Source organism: Anabrus simplex, chromosome 11 (assembly GCF_040414725.1).
Source record: "Anabrus simplex isolate iqAnaSimp1 chromosome 11, ASM4041472v1, whole genome shotgun sequence".
Classification (NCBI taxonomy): domain Eukaryota; kingdom Metazoa; phylum Arthropoda; class Insecta; order Orthoptera; family Tettigoniidae; genus Anabrus; species Anabrus simplex.
Genome location: NC_090275.1, coordinates 88382315 through 88399161, shown reverse-complemented (window position 1 = coordinate 88399161; position 16847 = coordinate 88382315). Strand labels below are relative to the sequence as shown.

General features: G+C 39.5%; 1 protein-coding gene across 1 annotated transcript in view; it reads right to left on the bottom strand.

The window, feature by feature from the left end:
* LOC136883088 (uncharacterized) overlaps positions 1-16847 on the bottom strand; it is a 93805-nt gene that overhangs the window by 37941 nt on the left and 39017 nt on the right. Inside the window, exon 3 of the mRNA XM_067155262.2 lies at positions 596-716. Within this exon, the coding sequence (XP_067011363.2) occupies positions 596-716 (121 nt within the window). The remainder of the gene's footprint in view (positions 1-595; positions 717-16847) is intronic.

Below are 16847 nucleotides of genomic sequence, written 5' to 3'. Positions count from 1 at the left end.
TGTCTAGTCCCTGCCACACCTGTAGCTCAGATACTTACCAACAGAACAAGAGTGACAGAGGCAACTAGCTCAAAAATACAAAGGTTGTGGGTTTGGCTCCCATTGGTGCCTGCTTGACCATTTTTTATTGTAATATCTCGCCAAGACATACTGTATGTACTAGATAAGCTTTTTTTTTTGCTATTTGCATTACGTCGTACTGACACAGATAGGTCTTATGGCGACGATGGGATAGGAAAGGCCTAGGAGTTGGAAGGAAGCGGCCGTGGCCTTAATTATGGTACAGCCCCGGAATTTGCCTGGTGTGAAAATGGGAAACCACGGGAAACCATCTTCAAGGCTGCCGACAGTGGGACTCGAACCCACTACCTCCCGATTACTGGATACTGGCCGCACTTAAACGACTGCAGCTATCGAGCTCGGTACTAGACAAGCTAATAAGCTGAAAGCATATATCAAGGAGTACCTGTACCCACTGTCAGATTAACTAACTACAAGTACCGTAAACACTTATTACACAAGATATTTTACATTGTACTGAGGAAGGATTGTATACATTGAAGTTAATTGGTACAAACAGTGCTAGTGATCTTACCATTTCTATGCTTCATGATGTCCACCACTTCTGAATCTGTCATGTTCTTCTTGCCCGCAAAATAGCTATCGGAATAATCTGCTTCTATAGATTGTTGTATGAGCAAGGAAATGCCAACAATCTGTAAAATACAATGAGAGACACTGTCAGCAACATATTAATAGATACAGATGAAACTGAGCCACACAAAATATCAGTTGACATTAAGGTCTGATGTTGATACTGCAGTCTGAATGATTGATTATATATCAAAGAGCATCAGGTAACAGGGAGGGACCCTTTTTGGAGGCAGCCCCAGCCTATGCGAGTCCCAGAGCACACACTCCCAGCGTAGCATCTGGTAAGGGTCCCAACTCAGGATTACAAGTGAAGACCTCGATGGAATCTACAGCGGACTTCGGAACAGTGGAGATTTCGGAAGCAGCAGCCCAGTACTCTGGGAATAGTACGAGTACAATATTCATAAGCAGTTTTTGTTTCCCATGTTGGGGGCAGTTGCAAGGGAGTCTGTTCCCCATGTAAGGGGCAGCCTGAATAATTGCTGGCAGTAGCTCTAAAATGCCTTTGGAAATGCCAACAATAGTCTAATCATGAGTGATCGGCAGCGCCTTAACTTGTTTCCGAGTAATTAACTTCTTCCAATAAATTCACTTCTGTCTGCAGATGTACTTTTAATGGTTAAAAAGACCAATTCTAGCATGGAATAAGCATCCACACGGATTGCACAGAATTGTTGAGAGAAGGGCATGGTTGTGCTGCATGGAGTTTTTGTGCTTCCCTGCTGGCCTCTTTTCACATCTGCATCATTCCTGTTCAGATTGACAGCAGCAGGCATGGTGCAGCGCGAAATTGTACGGTCTTCAAGCGTGTCTCAGGTTTGTGGACTGAGACATGCCATGTTCATAGTGCGCTTAAGAGGCGGCCGGAGTCAGTTCTAGATTCACATTTTATTTCAAAATATCGCCACTAGTCTCGATGTCGACAACTCCACTGATAGTTACATCGCAGGTGCATAGATGGCAGTACGAAAGGCCAAGGCCGAACGAGCGATTCCCCTCTCACCCTCCAGCATCACATAGTCTGTCACCAGGAAGTTGCGATACAGTACTTGCACGGAGCTGATGGTGTTGACATTTGTACGGAATGCGAAACATTCCAGGAAATTATTGAGCATGGGTTAGTGCTGAACAGTCAAAATAAGGTACTGTTTCCGACAAATATAAATGAAATGGCGCATGGCTTTTAGTGCCGGGAGTGTCCGAAGACAAGTTCGGCTCGCCAGATGCAGGCCTTTTGATTTGACACCCGTAGGCGACCTGCGCGTTGTGATGAGGTTGAAATGATGGAGACGACACATATACCCAGCACCCATGCCAGAGAAATTAACCAATTATGGTTAAAATTACCAACCCTGCCGGGAATCAAACCCGGGACCCCTGTGACCAAAGGCCAGCACGCAGGACACTGTTTCCGATGATGAAATGAAGTAGAGCATCAATCCCGTCCCCGCCTCACGTCTTTCCCTGTACCAGCCAGTCAGTGAAACATAATATAATTCTATCCAATGAAAATACAAACTGATATAACAGAAGTTAATTCATTTACGAATTTTTTAGTCACACAGTGATACTTTGGACATACGATAAATATTGTAACGCGACCAAGAACGGAATTTTCCAACAACCGTGAGTAAAAAAAAGAGCCTTACAAATTTATAACAGTTTTTTCCTCTTGGAAACAAACAGTTCTGAAATATATAAACAATGTATAAAACATCCCATTGCATATTGTGTTAAAATTTGAATTCGATCAAATAACTTTTTTCGGAGACACAGAGGTGCCGGAATATTGTCCCGCAAGAGTTCTTTAAGGTCTCGACCTTCCAATACCACCGCCCTGAGCCAGGATTGAATCTGCGAAGGGGCAGAAGGCCTGCGTTCCCGAGCCGTTGTGAGAGTCTCTTTGTCTTTACAAAGACGAATTTGAAGTCGTATGTTTTCGTATAAGTTTTAAATAATAAATGTTACAGCATCTAAATATCCATTAGTTCTGTATTTCATGACTTGAGTGGAGTGTAATTAGAGTAACTACTAAGCTCAAAAATATACCACTTCATTCTCGCTCTCGATGACGTCAGGCGCTTTAGCCAATAGCAACGCTGCTCACCGGAATGACCTATCCAACCTGTGAGTTATTCCAGTTACGTTGGATAATCCAATTTCCAAGAAATACAAGGACTGTAAACGACGGTTTTGTATACCTACCCGTTATGAAACTCTGCAACGGTGCTGGTAAAGAACGCAACAGCTGAGGGGCACTGCAACTTCCCTCTGTAGGTGGGGGTAGTAGAATAACACCCACGGTATCCCCTGCCTGTCGTAAGAGGCGACTAAAGCGGGCCCCACAGGCTCTGAGCTTGGGAGTCTGGGTTGGCGACCACGGAGCCCTTAGCTGAGTCCTAGCTTTATTTCCACTTACTTGTGCCGGGCTCCTCACTTTCATATATCCTTCAAGTGACATCTCCTTTTTTTTGCTAGTTGCTTTACGTCGCACAGACACAGATAGGTCTTATGACGACGATGGGGCAGAAAAGGGCTAGGAGTGGGAAGGAAGCGGCGGTGGCCTTAATTGAATCGATTATTTCAGAAAGCAGTCAAGTGCCAAAAAATGGAAAAATGAGTTATACGCACATTTTAGTGCTGAAACCAGTCAAGAAACGTCGTCCTATAATAGTCAGGCATTACGTTGAATTTCGTATTTAGTTCAGAAACCAGTTAAGTGACACCGCTTGGTTGGTTTCTGTGATAAACTGCTGGTACCTTTCCAGTTGGCGCTGCTGTTCTGAATCCAGAATAACCAGCTGTTCATCTGTTTTTGTTGTCATTGTTGTGTTTCTGGAATCGCATGTTCCTAGTTTTGTGAACAACTGATTCAAAAAGTGTTTTTGTTCAGTGCAGTGGTTTTTATATTCTTAGTAATATGTCTCGCCTCTGTGGTGTAGCGGTTAGTGTGATTAGCTGCCAACCCCAGAGGTCCGGGTTCGATTCCCGGGTCTGCCACGAAATTTGAAAAAGTGGTACGAGGGCTGGAACGGGGTCCACTCAGCCTCGAGAGGTCAACTGAGTAGAGGTGGGTTCGATTCCCACCTCAGTCATCCTAGAAGTGGTTTTCCGTGGTTTCCCACTTCTCCTCCAGGCAAATGCCGGGATGGTACCTAACTTAAGGCCACGGCCGCTTCCTTCCCTCTTCCTTGCCTGTCCCATCCAATCTTCCCATCCCTCCACAAGGCCCCTGTTGAGCATAGGTGAGGCCGCCAAGGCGAGGTACTGGTCATTCTCCCCAGTTGTATCCCCCGACCCAAAGTCGGGAACTCCAGGACACTGCCCTTGAGGCGGTAGAGGTGGGATCCCTCGCTGAATCCGAGGGAAAAACCGACCCTGGAGGGTAAACAGATTAAGAAGAAGTGATATGTCTGAAAATTCAGAAGCGGGTTCAAATCCCTCTGTCGGCAACCCTGAAGATGGTTTTCCGTGGTTTCCCATTTTCACATCAAGAAATTGCTGGGGCTGTAACTTAATTAAGGCCACGGACGCTTCCTTCCAACTCCTAGGCCTTTCCTATCCCGTCGTCGCCATAAGACCTACCTGTGTCGGTGCAACGTAAAGCCACTACTGTAGCAAAAAATCAGAAGACTAACCTCTATCTAAAAAAGAAACGAGGAGTGGTAGACAAACAAACTCACACGCGTAATATTATTCGGAATGCAAGGGTAAAAGGAGAAGGTTATTTTTCTTACTCAGAGAAGGTAGTACCTGGTCTGAGCCCTACATTATTCTTTGTTATTGTTTGTTTTAGGTGCCCATCAATATCAAGAAGATACGTGAACTAAATGCCTTAAAACCTTACCTGATGGAATATGAATACTTTTATGACAGCATTTTACAATGGCCTACTACAGAGACAGAATGTGCTGTGGAGTTTGTTTATGCGGATTGATTACCTCCTGTCATGATGAGCAGGCATTGCTGATTTCATCCTTTTGTATCAGCAATACAGTCTAAGGGGGCTGTCACACAGGCTCGATCGAACGACTGCGATCAACCGACTAAGAAAACAAACCTACAGAGGGCAGTGGCACCAGTCACACAGCATCGATCGTCAGCGATCAACTACGAGCGATGAAGATCGACTGGTTTGTGAAAACAAACGTGTCCGTTTTTCAGTCGCAGTCGTTCGATGATGGCGGACGCAACATAGTCATCTGTTGATGAAATCGAAACATTAATTTGCTTAGTGTATGAAAACAAAGTGGTGTATAATCCTAGACTCCCTGGATATAGTAATAGGGAGACCGTGAATTTTGTATGGCATTCTATAGCGTCGAGAACTGGGACAAAAACTGGTAAGTAATTATTATATTTTTACGATTATCTTATGAATAGTGTTATCTTAGATTATTTATTGATAAAATATATTATACGGAATAGATTGGTAAAAAAAGTTATACTAGGAGAACTAGTAACTATCATTCTTGTAACTTAATTGAAGAAATGTTTGGAAAACATAAGCAGTGCTTTCCTAACCTCCATCTCGTACCGGTACCTAATGAAATGAATAGGCCTACCATTGTTCGCTTTAATGACAAATAAGTGTAGGCCTATGCCATAAGTAGGCCTACTACATGTATATGTCACAATATTCTGATTCATTGTTTCAGGAAAAAGTTGTGCCAAAACAAGGCAAATTCTGAAGGCTGGATATCGAACTTGGAGAGATAACATCCTCCCTCTCCTCCCAGGTTCTGCTGTACAGAAAACATAAAATGGGTCTACTTCAATGCTCTCAACTTTCTGGAACTCTTCATTGCTGGAAAAAGGTACAATTCTGTAATATTTATTTTTAAAAGTAGGCCTAGACTACAGACCAGTGTTATAGTTGTGAAAGAGTGAGGGGAAGATTCAGTCTGTAGGCCATAAGTTCCACCCATCTGTTCATTAATTTATCAGATATAACTGAAAGTAATATAATATAATCCAACCTAACAATCATCTTACTAAAATAATTATTGAAAGTAACAATTTCTTAAGCAGAAGGCTTGTGTCCAGACTAAAATATAGCTCCAATTTAGAAGAACTGCATTAATATGTTGTTCATTTTTTTCAGTTCTGTAACAAACACATCTATGGAAGTGGCACCTGATCTGTGAGAGCCTTTTCACCAAGCTGAAATAGAGGAGGAGGAAGCAGAAATAATTTGTGTTGGAGGGGTCTTACTCCTACAGATCAGAAATTACTGAAGGGACTTCAACTTCCAGTCCAGTGGCTTCTGCTTCCACAAACAGCTCAGCCAGCAGTTAAAAATAAAAAACAGAAATGTGAAAGTGACAGTGATGTGTTAAGTGAATATTTAGAAAAGATACTGAAAACTGAAAAGAAAATGTAATCAGTGTTATTTTTAGTGTCTTTGTGATGACATGGAAAGAATGAGTGTACTAGGTCGAAGGGTTTTCAAAGTTAAAATTCAGGAACTGTTGTATACAGTGTTAGATCAAGAAAGAATCAAATAAAATTTATGTTCTTGAGAAATGTTCTACTTTTTAAATTAAATCAGTTTTTGTTATAGCCTACTTATCTATCAATATTTATTTGAATCCTCAGTGAGTTATGTGTATTAGCACCTGATGGGAAAGAACCTTAACTCCAATTTTTTTAAATTATTAGCATTATTACAACATCTTAATTTGTATATTTTATGTGGTAGAACATGTATGGTTTACAAGGAAAGGAGTATTTTGAAATACATGTAGTAGGTCCCTTCTGTGTGTATGTAGTAAGCAGTTGTACAGCACAGGTGGTCTGAAACCAGACCGGCGTATTGATAGTTCTGTCCAAGAGCTGGCTTCCTTCTTTTGGTACCTATACTGTTGATCACAACTGCAAACTCATTGCATTAGGTATGTACAGCACAGGTGGTCTGAAACCAGACCAGTGTAAAGACATGAGTAGTTTTGTCCAGGAGCTAACTGTCTTCTTACAGAATACTGTTGAACAGAACTGCAAGCTCATTGCATTGGGTTTACTGCATCTATATTCAATGTTGCCTACTATACTGCCATCCTGGAAGAATACACATCCTAAATACCTATTTGAAATTATCTACCTGTTCCAATTTTGTATTCTCAACCTGACATTCAGTTCTACTACTCTTCCCTACTGCCATCACTTTAGAATTGAAACTACTAATTTTCATGTCATATTCATTGCATCCGTTTTGAAGTTGCAAGATATTAGATTGCACAGTTTCAATAGACCAAGTCGTTTGCATAGGACAAAATTCTTACTAGAGTTATACCTGACAGAATCCCTCCCTGCCACCTTATACCTTTGTAACTTAGGTAGCCTTTATCTCCTCATTCCAAGTACTCTCCTGCCATTGGTACCTGTCTGCACCAGCAATCGCTACTTTCATGTCTGTTACCGTACTTATAATTTATTAATAACATATAGGCCTACAGGGGGCATCAAAGTAGACCGATTATTTTATTTCTTGTGCTGTAGATCCATATAAACAATGAAAAACAAAGATGAAAAATTCATTTGTAACTATTTTGACAGGTGTTTCTACCAAAGTTTTGTAGATTTTAATCTACAACATAAAAAAAACTGTATTTTGTGGGATGTGATATTAAGGGGATATGATGGCAGAACATGTACATATTTATAAAAAGCATATCCATATGACAGTTACATGCTTGTAATAAAAGGTTGAGTAGATTAATTACCCTGTAAGTCAATCCAAGATCTTAAAAGACCCATACACCCTACTCTGTCAAACATTAATTTATATAATTGGTATTTACAAACAGTTTTGACAGGCAATGTAAGATATAGCAAAATTAAATCATTTACCACCTGAGCAACAGGCCTAAATAACATTTTACTGTAGATGGCAATAGTATTTAGTTGTTAGAAAGGCACACTCTTCACTTCTAAAAATAGAAGGCAAGGTGCTTGTTATTAGCACCTATTATTTTTTGCAGTGTTTGGTTCTCATTTTGGGTTAAATTGAAGGCAAAGTTTTCATTTTCCTTGAACTGATTCATAAGGAAAGTATTTCAGGATGGATAGATAGGCTTGGTATTGTTCATATCAGTAAAGAAGTTACATATGAACAATACACAGAAAGGCAAAATCAACATTGAGGTAAGAAAGAGAGTCCTACCAGACCTTTGCGGAAAAAGTTGTTACTCTGTACCAAGGAGTTTACCAGTAACTTGGATGGAAGTGCAGGATTTATATTAATTGGTTTATTATTGTCAAGCGAGCAATTAGAGCAGCTTGCCAGTGCGAAGTTTGGGGGGACAGTACTTTATGCTTAGTGATGTGGGTAATAAACAAGACCTTGTGTGTAATTTACATGTAGTTGTGACAAGTATCAGTCTATTACACTGCCAACTTATTAGAACAATATTCCAGAAGCTTTTCCTATAGTTATTAAGCTAGTGTAGAGCACTAGCCTCACCTGAACTCCTCAAGAAATGTACACATATGTGAATACACAGAACTCCAAAGAGAATTTACTTTGGAAGAGATGTCCATAGACAACCTTTCTTCACAGCCATTTGGTAAAATTAGCTGCTTTTGAAGCTGCTGTAGTCTTCAATGATATAAATTAAGACAGGATTGTCATTCTTGACAAGTTTGGATATGGACCTAGATTCTTTGAACAAAACACAGTAGGCCTACAGAAATTCAGCAACATCTTTGTCATGAAAGCAATATGATACTATTCTGAACATGGCACATTAACAAAGAAGAGGAGAGGCAACAAGAGATTTGCAGAGGATCATGAGGGAGAGAAACAGTGTAAGGAACTCCAATACTTTTATCATTTTCACAATATTCAGAGCATATGTGCATTTTTTTTTTCTTTCAAAATTATTTACAGGATTGTAATGAAACTTGACACATTATTTCTACATTAGGTAATGTAAATTTTGACTGGAAGCATTTCTTGATATGTCTATTGTTTTGGTAGGTGGGATCTCACCAAGTGGTATGAAAAAAAAAAGCTGTTAACCTCCATCTAATAAACACCTCAAAATATCATTTGAAAAGACAGTAATTATGCTCCAAGATCCAGCATCATTAAAACAAATAAGCATAAATGGTATTAGTCTTATATTTGAAGTACAATGAGCCACTGTTGTGAGGCTTTTGTTGGAACTTTGACCCTGTCAAGAATTCTGGCTGTAGTGCTCTATGAATGGCATCACATATAATAGGAACAAATCCACTGATGTATTGTGAGCAATCCTAAATCTGTATGAGTCACCAATGTCCAGAAACGTGTAGGCCTAAATAAATATATTTCCACTGGTCATTGTAGCACCTTCAAATTATGAATTCAAATTGATGTAGGCTACATAACCGTTTTCAGTCCTTTTTTATCAATACTTTATTAGAATCCTACAGAATGCAAAGAAATGTACCTGCCACTAATCCTTTATTTGATCTTATTTTGCCACGGACATACAATAGTTGTTTCGGAGGTGAACATCACTTCTGACTTTAAACCTAAAAAAATCGTTGTGAAAATTGAATTTAACGATAGTGTCAGCCTTTCCTCAGAACTTGTACTTTTCCTGTGATTTGTTTGCCTGATATTTATTAGTGACTACATTTTTTCATCTAATTCCTTATACCGTAATTATTGATGAACATTCGGTACTAGTTCCTGAATTTTTCTTCGTCATTCCACAACGAAGGCACACTTTGGTGGAATTCTCCATGGCTCTTTACCTTGTCCACTGCGATCGTCTGGTTCTTTCCTTTCTCCTAATATATTCATAGGTTAGAATCATATTTCCACCCGAATTATCGCTTTCACAACACATTCTTTTTCTCCCGTGAATATGAATACGTCTGTAGCCTGTACGGTACTGGGCGGGAATATCAGCTGTTTCCGTGCAGTCGATCCCTCTCGATCGATGAGCAGTGTGACAAGGTAAATGAATTTAGTCGTTAGTACTCGATGCCAGTTGGTCGCTCTTGATCGTTCGATGCCCTGTGTGACAGCGGGCTAAACCTATCAAAATATGTTTTTTTAACAAATATGGGGTTTGACAAAATCCCTTCAAAAATTCAAGAACCATCCCATAAAAATATGTTTGCAACACTCGTTTATTTCAGAAACCAGTTAAGTGGAAATTTGTTCCGTTTTTTTTTTACGGCAAAGTTAATAAGCACAACATTTTTCCTTAGATAGAAATTATTAAGGGATATAATACTTTCAAGCTAAAATATTAAAACTCCTACCGACCGTAACATATTGTCTGATGCTAGACAGTTTCTTTCATTTTCCCAAGAATGACAGATTTGGCGCTTGACTTGTTTCTGAAATAATCGATTCAATTAAGGTACAGCCCCAGCATTTGCTTGGTGTAAAAATGGGAAACCACGGAAAACCATCTTCAGGGCTGCCGACAGTGGGGTTCGAACCTGTTATCTCCCGAATACTGGATACTGGCCGCACTTTAGCGACTGCAGCTATCGAGCTCGGGTTTTAAGTATCTAGAACCGCCACTGCCCATATTGTAATAGGCCACAACTGAAAGAGGAACAACATATACTTATAGCAATTTATTCTTATTCTACTAAACCTTAAAATAGTTTTATAAATGTATACACACAGAGATAATACAGAAACATTAGTAGCAACTACTATTCAGTATGCGGATTCTCAACCATTACTACATCTCTTTCTGTAACGTTACGCCATTTAGCCATTCTTTTAGTGAGATATGTTGTAGCTTATTCGAACTGACGATTCACCTCCGACCTACAATTACCAATAAAAATAAGTTGTCTTAGTTTGAATAGTAAACATCATTGCGTCACTAATATAACAGACAATTCAATAAAGTCGGATAACACCTACCTCAGATAAGGCAGATGTTCTAAGTTCATTCGCAATTTCATGGTGTTCTTCACTAACATTTGTCATATTCTTCGGCGTGTTTTAAAGAATAATGTCGATGAATGTTATTTTTGTTTGCTAGTGGTTTTACGTCACACCGACACAGATGTCTTATGGCGACGATGGGATAGGAAAGGCCTATGAGTTGGAAGGAAGCGGCCGCGGCCTTAATTAAGGTACAGCCCCAGCATTTGCCTGGTGTGAAAATGGGAAACCACGTAAAACCATCTTCAGGGCTGACGACAGTGGGATTCGAACCCACTATCTCCGGGATGCAAGTTCACAGCCGCGCGCCTCTAACCGCACGGCCAGCTCGCCCAGTGTTAACATTTTTAATAAAGTTTAATGTCTTATTACAAATCAAGCATTTTGCCATTCCATTGCACTCGGTAAAAAGATACGGCATAATAAAACATGACAAAATATAACATGCTATTGAAAGGTCATACCACAACTAGCGAGTAACAAAGTATTGTCAGTGTGTCCACTGCCGCTTGTTATGAAGCAAGGGTGAGGAAGCGACTGATAGCAGCTGAAGATCTCGCTCACCACATCCCTGCGTGGGTAAGAGCTAATCTGTCATCATCCCTCTTCAAGGACAAGGCGCTGCGGCATCTGACGGAAACTGGCTGAACTACCAGCACTAGAATTCGGCCGACACTCGGAAGTCAATAAGCAGAGCTTTATTAAAATCACGATTAAATATATAAAGAAACCCTAATTTTGAAGTATGTTAAAGTAGCCCCTTAGAGACAAATATAAACTTCGCTACGGTATAGTTTGCTTCCAATTTGAACACCATCTTGACTTAAAACAAGTTTAGGAAAACCACGGTTCAGAGCTCAATTTCATATGGAGATTCGTTATTTTAATTACCATTTTATAACTATATTTGCATTTCTTTTTGAAATGATTTTGCACTAATGAAAAGTGCATCACAGACTACCGTGCACTATAAAAACAAAATAATTTTACCGTGTTCCGTTTCCTTATAAAAACTCTTACAAACTTTTGACCCATGTTACAACAACTACTGAGCTGGTGGCCGGCCGTTCCAGCTCCGGCTGCCTCTTAAGCTAGTCTTTGTAGCACCTCGTGGGGGACCCTGTAAAGGACCCTTTCACCAAGCTCGTTTTATCTTCTAAAATATGCACCGGCGACTTCGTGCAATGTTAAACGTTCCTCGACAGCGTACAAGAGAATTTTTATCGGACCAACACCAAAATATCATAATGGCAAACTTGGAGAAGTATCTGACACACTGTATCACAATAAAACTTAACTTACTATTTGTGTGAAGTTTAAGAAAGCGGAGATTGTTATTAGTGGAATACTGTGTAGGAGGGATACTGACTGGAGGGTGATTGGGGATTTAAATGAGACTATGGAGTGGGTATGTGGGAAACTGGGAGTGAAATTTCTAGATCCTAATGGGTGGGTAGGAGATAGGGATCTGCGCTCGGATGGCCTTCATTTAAACCGCCGTGGTACATATAAGTTAGGAAATTTGTTTGGAAGGGTAATAGGGAGGTACATTCAGGGAAACAGGATGGCCTAGGGAGCGGTGATAAGGGAACAGGGAACTGGAAATCAAGTAGGGATGACATAAAATTGTTAGTGTTGAACTGTAGAAGTATTGTAAAGAAAGGAATAGAATTAAGTAATTTAATAGATATATATTTACCAGATATTGTAATAGGAGTTGAATCATGGCTGAGAAATGATATAATGGATGCAGAAATTTTCTCACAGCACTGGAGTGTGTATCGTAGAGATAGGATAGGAAAGGTGGGAGGGGGAGTTTTCATTCTGGTGAAAGAAGAATTTGTAAGCTACGAAAAAGTCAAAGATGAGACACATGAAATTCTAGGTGTAAGACTCATTTCTAAAGATAATAGGCAACTTGATATATTTGGAGTGTACAGATCGGGAAAGGGTAGCACTGATGCGGATTCGGAATTATTTGATAGGATAGTCAGCTATGTGGGAAACGACATGGAAAGAAATGCGATTGTAGCGGGAGATCTGAATTTGCCAGATGTAAATTGGGAAGGAAATGCGAACGACAGGAAGCATAACCAACAAATGGCAAATAAGTTAATATGGGAAGGACAGCTGATTCAGAAAGTGATGGAACCAACCAGAGGGAAAAATATCCTGGATGTCGTGCTGATAAAACCAGATGAGCTCTATAGGGAAACTGAATTAATAGATGGTATTAGTGATCATGAAGCTGTTTTTGTAGTAGTTAAAAATAAATGCGATAGAAAGGAAGGTCTTAAAAGTAGGACTGTTAGGCAGTACCATATGGCTGATAAAGCAGGTATGAGGCAGTTTCTAAAAAGTAACTATGATCGGTGGAAAACAGTAAATAAAAATGTAAACAGACTCTGGGATGGCTTTAAAGAAATTGTTGAGGAATGCAAAAACAGGTTTGTACCTTTAAGGGTGGTAAGGAATGGTAAAGACCCACCTTATTATAATAGAGAAATAAAGAGACTAAGGAGGTGCAGACTGGAAAGAAATAGTTAGAAATGGCTGTGGAAGTAAGGAGAAATTGAAGGAACTTACTAGAAAATTGACTCTAGCAAAGAAGGCAGCTAAGGATAACATGATGGCAAGCATAATTGGCAGTCATACAAATTTTAGTGAAAAATGGAAGGGTATGTATAGGTATTTTAAGGCAGAAGCAGGTTCCAAGGAGGACATTTCAGGAATAATTAATGAACAAGGGGAGTGTGTATGTGAGGATCTTCAAAAGGCAGAAGTATGCAGTCAGCAGTATGTAAAGATTGTTGGTTACAAGGATAATGTCGAGATAGAGGAAGAGACTAAGGCCAAAGAAGTAATAAAATTTACATATGATAACAATGACATTTACAATAAGATACAAAAGTTGAAAACTAGAAAAGCGGCTGGAATTGATCAGATTTCTGGGGATATACTAAAGACAATGGGTTGGAATATAGTACCATATCTGAAGTACTTATTTGATTATTGTTTGGTCGAAGGAGCTATACCAGATGAATGGAGAGTTGCTATAGTAGCCCCTGTGTATAAAGGAAAGGGTGATAGACATAAAGCTGAAAATTACAGGCCAGTAAGTTTGCCATGCATTGTATGTAAGCTTTGGGAAGGCATTCTTTCTGATTATATTGAACATGTTTGTGAAATTAATAACTGGTTCAATAGAAGGCAATTCGGTTTTAGGAAAGGTTATTCCACTGAAGCTAAACTTGTAGGATTCCAGCAAGATATAGCAGATATCTTTGATTCTGGAGGTCAAATGGACTGTATCGCGATTGACATGTCTAAAGCATTAGATAGGGTGGATCATGGGAGACTACTGGCAAAAATGAGTGCAATTGGACTAGACAAGAGTGACTGAATGGGTTGCTATATTTCTAGAAAATAGATCTCAGAGTTAGAGTAGGTGAAGCTTTGTCTGACCGTGTAATAGTTGAGAGGGGAGTTCCTCAGGGCAGTGTTATCGGACCTTTATGTTTTCTTATATATATAAATTATATGAGTAAAGGAGTGGAATTGGAGGTAAGGCTTTTTGCGGATGATGTTATTCTCTATAGAGTGATAAATAAGTTACAAGATTGTGAGCAACTGCAACGTGACCTCGAAAATATTGTGAGATGGACAGCAGGCAATGGTATGTTGATAAACAGGGCTAAAAGTCAGGTTGTGAGTTTCACAAATAGTAAAAGTCCTCTCAGTTTTAATTACTGCGTTGATGGGGTGAAAGTTCCTTTTGGGGATCATTGTAAGTATCTAGGTGTTAATATAAGGAAAGATCTTCACTGGGGTAATCACATAAATGGGATTGTAAATAAAGGGTACCGATCTCTGCACATGGTTATGAGGGTGTTTAGGGTTGTAGTAAGGATGTAAAGGAGAGTGCATATAAGTCTCTGGTAAGACCCCAACTAGAGTATGGTACCAGTGTATGGGACCCTCACCAGGATTACCTGATTCAAGAACTGGAAAAAATCCAAAGAAAAGCAGCTCGATTTGTTCTGGGTGATTTCCGACAAAAGAGTAGCGTTACAAAAATGTTGCAATGTTTGGGTTGGGAAGAATTGAGAGAAAGAAGAAGAGTTGCTCGACTAAGTGGTATGTTCTGAGCTGTCAGCGGAGAGATGGCGTGGAATGACATTAGTAGACGAATAGGTTTGAATGGCGTTTATAAAAGTAGGAAAGATCACAATATGAAGATAAAGTTGGAATTCAAGAGGACAAACTGGGGCAAATATTCATTTATAGGATGGGGAGTTAGGGATTGGAATAACTTACCAAGGGAGATGTTCAATAAATTTCCAATTTCTTTGAAATCATTTTGAAAAAAGGCTAGGAAAGCAACAGATGGGAATCTGCCACCTGGGCGACTGCCCTAAATGCAGATCAGTATTGATTGATTGGGTGTAAAGGCAGATTCTATATTAAATTTATTACATTTGTTTTATTTTCAGGGCATGAGGGCAACAGGAAATTAGCTACAACAATACATTCTGTAAAATGCTCTGCAATTTGGAGTGCATATCATTATTTTTGAATATTTGAAGTATTTTGATTATGGCTTCAATTTTATTTAATACTGCCAAAATTAGAAAGCAGCAGAGAATATAAATTATCTTTCACTGCTAGTTGCTTTACGTCGCACCGACAGATACGTCTTAAGGAGACGATGGGACAGGAAAGGGCTAGGAGTGGGAAGGAAGCGGCCGTAGCCTTAAGGTACAGCCCCAGCATTTGCCTGGTGTGAAAATTGGAAACCACAGAAAACTATTTTCAGGGCTGCCGACAGTGGGATTCGAACCTACTATCTCCCGAATACTGGATATTGGTCGCACTTAAGCAACTGCAGCTATCGAGCTTGGTATATAAATTATCAACAGCAACAGCAATGACTGTCAAAATATAGAGGCATTTAGAACAATTTCATTGTCTCGCATCATAACTAATTTATATAAAAGGAATATACAAATGTAAATTTAGAGCATCAATAGTATTACATATTTTATGATTATATATTTAATTTTCATTTGTTATTGTTATTTGAATTATTACACTAATATTTGCTATTATACAAATCCTATTGTTTTATTATGTAGTCATTTCCTTAATTCATTTGTTTACAAAATGAGAATTCGAACAAGGTAGTTCTTTTGAAAATAAACAAGAATGTCATTCTGGATAGTATGGGCGTACACACAGGTGAAATTTACCCAGTCCATCTCTCTCTCTCTCTCTCTCTCTCTCTCTCTCTCTCTCTCTCTCTCGCACCATGAGCGGAACTAACAAAGCCGTGCAGCTGATCAAATTTCATTATGTTTGGAAGGGTTCACTCGAAAGTTGCAGAGAGGTGGCCTGAAGAGCACATTAGAAATAAGTGAAATTTCAATTTTGCCTGGGTAATTTTGAGCCATACAAACAGAGATAATTCGAAACTTCAGGCAGCTGAAATGAAATTCCTACGCACTATGACCCAGAAAACCAGGAAAGACAAGATTAGGAATGAGAAAATTAGAGAAGAAGTAGGAATAGACAATTCTCTCCTAAATAAGATTCAGATATCAAGACTGAAGTGGTTTGGTCACATGAAGAGGATGCCAGTAAACAGAACTGCAAGGAAGGAATTTGACAGAAAGGTAGAAGGAAGACGACCCGTGGGAAGGCCACGAAGGAAATGGATAGATTTAGTTAAGAGCGATGTAATGCTGAGAGGTCATGATTGGGACAAGTTGGTGGAGGAAGAATGGTACAAGGACAGGATGAGATGGAGGAGGCTCATATACCACACCCGGGAAACTGGAGATGGTTTAGGATGATTATGATGACAAATTTACAACTTCATCCATTAGAACCAGTTCAAAACAGTCAATCGCACTCACCTCTGGTAATAATCCAAGCCTCACACCGGGATTTCCCATAAATGTAAATACATTAAGTCGCCCACTATCCCCAGGTTTACACTTTTTCCACACAAATGTATATTCAACATCTACCATCACCTTAGCTTCTGACGTAATATCTTCTTCACTTTCACTAAGATTACTAAGGTCATCTGAAGAATCCGAAGAATTTCGCGCTCGCCATTTATGTTTACCTCGTCAGCTGGCCAGAGATTGTATACTACAATTTCTCGGGCGTGTCACTGAAGAGGTTAAGACCACTACACAGAAAAGCTACGCTACGCAACCCAATGGAAAAAAAAAATGCTCCAATGAAGTTACATGGAATGGCACACACACTGCTATGCTAAGCT